The sequence below is a fragment of the Chlamydotis macqueenii genome, chromosome Z (genome assembly GCF_036417535.1).
Source record: "Chlamydotis macqueenii isolate bChlMac1 chromosome Z, bChlMac1.mat, whole genome shotgun sequence".
NCBI lineage: Eukaryota > Metazoa > Chordata > Aves > Otidiformes > Otididae > Chlamydotis > Chlamydotis macqueenii.
Window position 1 is genome coordinate 9,169,198 of NC_141593.1, and position 6,102 is coordinate 9,175,299.

At 57.7% G+C, this 6,102-nt stretch overlaps 1 protein-coding gene across 1 annotated transcript; it reads right to left on the bottom strand.

Annotated features, from left to right (window-relative positions):
* Window positions 1-2,000: 2,000 nt before the first annotated feature.
* Window positions 2,001-5,139, bottom strand: CCL19 (C-C motif chemokine ligand 19). Its single transcript, XM_010121432.2, has 4 exons — window positions 5,082-5,139; window positions 3,835-3,958; window positions 3,389-3,485; window positions 2,001-2,879 (listed from the first exon to the last, which is right to left on the bottom strand). Exons 1-4 carry the CDS (start codon window positions 5,137-5,139, stop codon window positions 2,859-2,861), a joined length of 300 nt encoding a protein of 99 aa, XP_010119734.1. The 3' UTR covers window positions 2,001-2,858.
* Between the last annotated feature and the right edge of the window lie 963 nt (window positions 5,140-6,102).

A 6,102-nucleotide genomic window follows, 5' to 3' on the forward strand; every position in this document is an offset into this window, starting at 1 on the left:
GGTTTCCAAAAGTTGGGCTCTGGAGTAGGGACAGCTGCTGCAGGGCTGGAGGAGGGACAGGCATCCAGGACCACGTACCCGGCCCAGGACAGCGTCTCCTCCTGTCCTTCACCGGGGTGTAAGGCTCACCGCTCCTTTGAGAGCCATGAAAGACAAGAACACGGCAGGGATCTGTGATGAACGTCTGCGTTACTCTGAGGAGTGCGCGTTCAGTGCTCCCAGAAGAGATGGAAGCCACTGGCTTTGCAGCCACACTCTTATTGGTAGCTTGGCCAAGCAGTGCCGCAGACCCTGATGGAAGCAGATGAACCTGCTTCCAGCATCCAAGAGATGGGTGCAACCCCCCTCTCTCCCAGCTTTCCAAGGAATTGGGCCAGGACACCATGCTCTCTGTCAGGTCAGGCTCTGGCCAAGGATGAACCTGACACACTTCAGGCTGAGCACCTCCTGCAGCCCGTGTCCTGCGCAGGGACCTGCACCAGCTGCAGCAGCTCAGCCCCCATGCAGACCCACACTGAGCATCCTCCTCCTCCTACCCAGCCGTGGCCCCTCGTGGGTCACTGAGTGAGCAGCAGGAAGGCTTCTGCCCAAGCAGGCACCCGTTATCCTCCTTTCCCACTCACGCTGTTTGTCTTGGCTCCTCTTCCCATACCAGCCTTCCCCCTCTGCCTCCTCCTCCTCAGGATTGTATTGCTGGGGCTGTCGCTATAGTTAATGAGCTGGAACAGAGCTGGTGCTCTGGGAAAGTCACGCTAAGAGACAGCCAAGCCCAGGGCATTGCATGTGCACAGATACCAGGGAGGAGGACCCACAAGCGGAGAACACCTGAAAAAGAAAACCCCAGCCACCAACCAAGAAAGCCAGAAGACCAGGGGAGGAAAAAGGCCAAGGCTAAGCTTGCATTCAACAGGTCTTAACAAAAGCCATCAGATGCCTGGACATCCCCTGGCTTGGACAGCCCAGCCGCTGCACCACCGTGGATGCTGTTCCCCAGAGGGGCTGGTGGCCACGTCCCCCCTGCCTTCAGTAACAGCCCCTGGGCTGTCACATTCCCAGTCTGTGCCCAGGCTTGCTGGCTGGCATGAAAACCCTGCCAGGGACCGTGTCAAGAGTTTAATGATGTAGACAGTCATGTATGATACCGTGGTCTTCAGGAGGAGAGCATGGTGCCTGGCCACGCGAATCCCACTTGTGCACATTCAGCCCATGCTTTGGCTGAATGGAGCAGCTTTGTTCAAACACCGCATGCCAGAGCAAAAGGGCGGTTCCCAAGGGGACATTAAGGCCACTTCGGGGCAGCAAGACTGTAGTTCCAGTGCACAGACCCAGGAGACCCAAGGCTCAGGAAGAAAATGACCAGGGACTTCCAGTTCATCGGTGATAAGGGGCAGGAGCTGGTGGGCTGCCCTCCGTGCCTTGTCCATGGATATGCCCAGGAGCAGGTGTCTTCACCTGCGTCTGTTTGCCCAAAAGCTCCTTCTCCTTGCCTACACCCCAGCTACTAGCGAGCACTGGCCAGGGTCATCGGTAGACCCGATCAGCCATGCTGTGCTTCCGTTTCCCTTCACCGCAGGGACAAAGCTTCTTCTCCTTGCAGCTCTTCCACCGTGTCCCGCACTCCAGCAAAAGCTGAGAGCCGGGGAGCTCCAACCTGGTGGCCGTGCCAGTGAAACTGAAGCAGTTTGGGCTGAATGGTGCAATACTGGCTGCTCCCTCCCACCCCATCTCTGCAATGCAATCTCCTGGGGACCCGCTCCGCCAGCCTGGCCGAGCAGGGCTGAGCGGGCCACCTGCCTCGCCATGGTGCTGAGAGACTCCCAGGAGAGCCCTGCAGCCCAGCTGCTGTCAAAAGTTTCCTTCAACCCTATGAAAGACACTTTGTCCCCCCTTGCACTCCAGCGCAGTCCCCTTGCTGCTGCAGCATCACAGGCATCACTGTCTGCATGCCTCACGGTCCGCGCTGGCCTCCAGGCTCAAACACGAGGCAGGAGAAGCACCCACTGGGTTTTCTTTTTATTTAACAAAATCACAGCACAATAAAAAAGAGAGAAAAGAAGCAACTTACACCTGTAATTGTTGCGTCAAACAGATCTAGCAGCAAATACCTGAGCACAGTGTGAGCGCATCCCTGCCCAGACAGGAGCACGGAGTAGGATTTGAACATGATGGGACAGGCTCGGGGACCGAGAAGGAGGGCAATGTCCCTGAGGAGAGCAGGGGCTGAGAGCAACATTGCTGCCCGACCTCCTGCCACATTACTGGCTCTGTTTCTACCCATGCAAGAAAGGGCAGGAGGGGAAATGGTACAGGGAAATCGGGGTGTGGGAGAGGAAAGGCACTGACCACACTCTGCCTGAGGGCATCTAGGTTGTGCTCAGTGAGGGAGCAGCACAACCAGTGCCATGCCCAGTGAGGAACATCTCCATCCCTCCCTTCCATCCCCACACTGTCCCATCCTGGCAGCTCTTCCCGGGGATGCAGAAGGACTCAGGCTTGGGGCTGACAGTGGGAACCAAAGGGATCAGACTGGTGCTGGAGGTCACAGCTGCTGCGCTGAAGGGAAGGTTGAGACCTCCCAAACTCATCTCGCAGAACAGTCCATCAACCAGCTTCCAGGCTGTGAAGGTGGCAGAGTCTCTGGTCCAGCATCCCCTGGCTCAGCCTGAGGCAGGTTGCCGGGTCACACCAGAGAAAGAGGGAAGAAGAGAGAGCAGGCAGGGCTGTGCCCAGCCCCGAGTACTGGCACAAGTCTTGAAGAGGGTCGGCCCTAAGGCTGGAGGTGGAAGCAGGTTGGCTCCATTAGCTTCAGATTCACAGCTGGGAACTGGCCCCACTCCAGTTGCTGGCTTCTTGAGAGCCTACTTGCCCTGGAATTTAGCCTGTGGAAGTAAAAAACCCAGTTGTGATGAGTGTGATCCTCGGGGCAGGAGCATCCCCAGGGTCCCTTCCCCATGGTCAGGGTGGTCGCTAGGCAGTGAGATCCCCTAGCCAAGCTATGGTGGCAAAGCAGGAACCTGGCAGGGCTTACAAAGCACCCACCAAACTCGTTGGAAGCCCTCCCTGTGAAGAAGCACAAGCTGCAAACTCCAAGCTTGCAGGGCAGAAGTGGGAGGAGGTTTGCTCCTGGTGCCGTTTGCTGTGGCACCCACTGGGCTAAAATCAGGGTGGCACTGGGTGGGCAACGGCCCCAGAGCTGGAAGAGGGATGGCAGAGGAGCCAGACTAGTCCCAGTTGGAGGGATGGAGACAGATAAAATATTCATGCGTCAGTAGAGCATGTCCCAGCTCTTCCCAGCAGCCCTGTCACACTGGGAAAAGCCTTTTTGGTGGTGGATGAACCCACGTCCAGGCTGACTCTATTCCTGGCTGAGAACAGGGATGGCTCTTACCCTCCTGGCAAAGCTGGCATCCAGCTTCTCTTGGAGGCGAACAACCCACAGGGCTTGGAGCGGGGCACAGAGGCGCTTGCCCTTTGTGGTGATGAACCTAACAGGTCCATGTGGAAAAAAAAACCGAGATGAAGTGAGCGGGACACCCCTCAAATGCTTAAGCACAGCTCAAGCTCCCACCCACTGCCTCCCTCACTGCCCTCCTCCATCTCTACCTTGGGATGGCTTCTTTTTTCCCAGCTTTTCCCCTCCTGACAGGTCCTGGTCTGATTGAGCCTCTGATCTCCAGGGTCTCTTCCCTAAATCTCCCTATTCCTTCACCCTCAAGCTGAGCTCAGCATCCCTCCTCCACCTTGTTATCCCTCCCTCCCTGCCTCCCCGCGGGGTCCATTTCTTGGCCATCACCAGCTCTTGTCCCTCAGCCACCACCACCCTGGGGCTCTTACACAGCAGCCGGGATGTCGCAGCCATCCTGCACCAGCTGGAGCCGATAATCCTGCACTATCCACCGCGGGATGGGCGTCTCGCTCGTCCGCAGGCAGCAGTCGAGGACGTTGTTCCCGCCGTGCACTGGAGAAGGAACATGCCATGCAGGCTGAGGTTGCTCTCTCTGGGTCCAGCACCTTCACCCAGCCCCCACAGAGGGTGCGGGGGCTGCAGGGAAGCCCCAGTGGAGCAGGGCAGGGTGGTTTCCCCACAGTGATTCGCTTGCACACTGCCCCAGGTGCACATGCAGGCAGGAGATTTATTGCCCCTACATCCCAGTGCCAGGAGCCCTTTGCCTCCTTTTGACAGAAAGGAAAGGAGGCGAGAAGCAGCAGGTTGGTGGAGGGCAGCCCTTCTGCACACCTGGGTCCCTCCTGCCCCCCCGGGACCAGTGCTGTCCGGCAAGCAGGGCAGGATGGGGGTCCCCACTCCACTTCAGGGTGCTGTGATACTGAAGATGCCCATTCCCAAGATGCTAGATGTGGCCTCAGCTGTATTTGCTGAAGCAATCATAGGTTTTGCAGCTACTCTATCACCAGCCCATCCCACACTGATCAATCCTATGACAGCTGAGGGACACAGCTGTCTGTCCTTCACTGCGGACTAGGGGACCTCGATCACCCTCCAAGCAAATGCTATATTCACTCCCGATGCCTGTCAATGCTGGTGGTGCCCAGGGATGCCAGTAATCCAAGGCAGCAAGGTGTGGTGCAATGCCCTAAGGTGTCTGAGGACCTGGTGTCACCCACCCATGCAGCTGTGACCTGTGCAAAGCCATGTCCAACACCAGCAGCCCCTCAAACACGGGCTCTGCTCTAACGCATGCCTTCCCTCCCACTCCCAGCCCTGCTACTTGCCCCCAGGCTGTTCCACACCAAAGGGTACCAGGGATGCTTGCCTGGTGTTCTAAGGAGAATGAGACCAAGGCGATCCCAACCCAGTGCGCACAAGCTGGGCTGGAGCACTGGGAGGCAAGATTGCTCCACGGCTTTTCCCAAGCGCAGCTTTCCAGCCCCACTGCCCTACTGGCTCCTGCCTGGACGGCAGGGCAGAGTTCCTCTGGGACAGATTACAAGCAGAGGATGCAGGACGGCTGTGACCAAGCCCCAGCTGAGTCCCTTTAAAAGTCTGCTGGAAATACACAAGGAAGCAAGAAACTGGATCATCTCCCTTCTGCAAGAAAGGCAGCCCAAGAGATCCCTCTTACCATCCAGGATACATCCCAGCACCAGGAGACTGAGGCAGAGGAGATGAAGCCGCTGCATTTTGCTGCTGAGTCTGGCAGGGGATGGGCTGGAGGCCACGATGCTCCGGGCGGGAGATGTGAGCTCTGCACAGCTTCCCTGCGCTCTGCTGCTGGTGCTCTCCACTGCCTATTTATGCTTCCAGCCCGTGGCTTTCACTTTCTTGGAGAAGAGGAGTGGGAAGTTGCAGCAAGTCTTGCCACAGGCTGGATTTTAATCTCTGGGCAGTTCCCGTATATCTCGGCTGCTTTCCCTGCAGCCAGCTGCTCTGTGGTCCCAGAGCCAAATGCCCTCCTGCCCTTTCCGCTGCCAACACCTGCCCCACAGGGGCTGCTGATTAGGGCCAGAGCAGCACCAGGGTCCCTTCACCCTTCGAAAGCACCGTGGGGCCCTGGGCAAGCACATGGGGGCGTCTCACCCTGTACATTTCCCAGTCCTTCCCCTAAGACATCTCTAGGATATTCCCATTAGCTGTCACATCAGCTCAACCCACTGATGCTGGAGGGGAGACCTTGTCTCAACCGCGTTTTTGGGGTATATATTGGTAGTGGGATGATGCCTGGCTCCCTCTGTGCCCCCCTATCTGGTTGCAGAAGCCTGGCTGGCTCCCCCTGCCCTCCCCAGTGCCTGCATGGGGGGCACATCCGAAGCCAGTGGATGGAGGGGAGCCCCATCAGCATGCTCTGCTCCGCAGTTGCGAGCTCACATGCCAAAAGACAACCTGGTTTCCAGGTGTCCTAGCAAATGGGATCATGGCCAAAAGCAGTTACAGATCTTCCTGGAAACAGGTTTTCTCAGTACAAGAGTAGAAATCCCCCACAGAGGCTGTGTGCATGGACCAGGGTGCCAGCAGCCGCGTGAGCACTGCACGGAGTGAAGACCAGTGGTCCTGCTGCAAACCTGCACAGGAGCACAGGGACAGGGGCTGCTCCTCCTCGGGACAGTGACTTACCACCGGGTCATGGTGTCCCTTAATGAAGCTGC

Excerpts from the sequence above, each read along its gene's own strand:
- CCL19 (XM_010121432.2), bottom strand. The coding sequence starts at position 5,139 with ATGCAGCGGCTTCATCTCCTCTGCCTCAGTCTCCTGGTGCTGGGATGT. Across the intron at positions 3,959-5,081 it reads GCTGGGATGTATCCTGGATG|TGCACGGCGGGAACAACGTC; the intron begins GTAAGAGGGATC and ends TTCCTTCTCCAG. Across the intron at positions 2,880-3,388 it reads ATGCCAGCTTTGCCAGGAGG|GCTAAATTCCAGGGCAAGTA; the intron begins GTAAGAGCCATC and ends TTACTTCCACAG.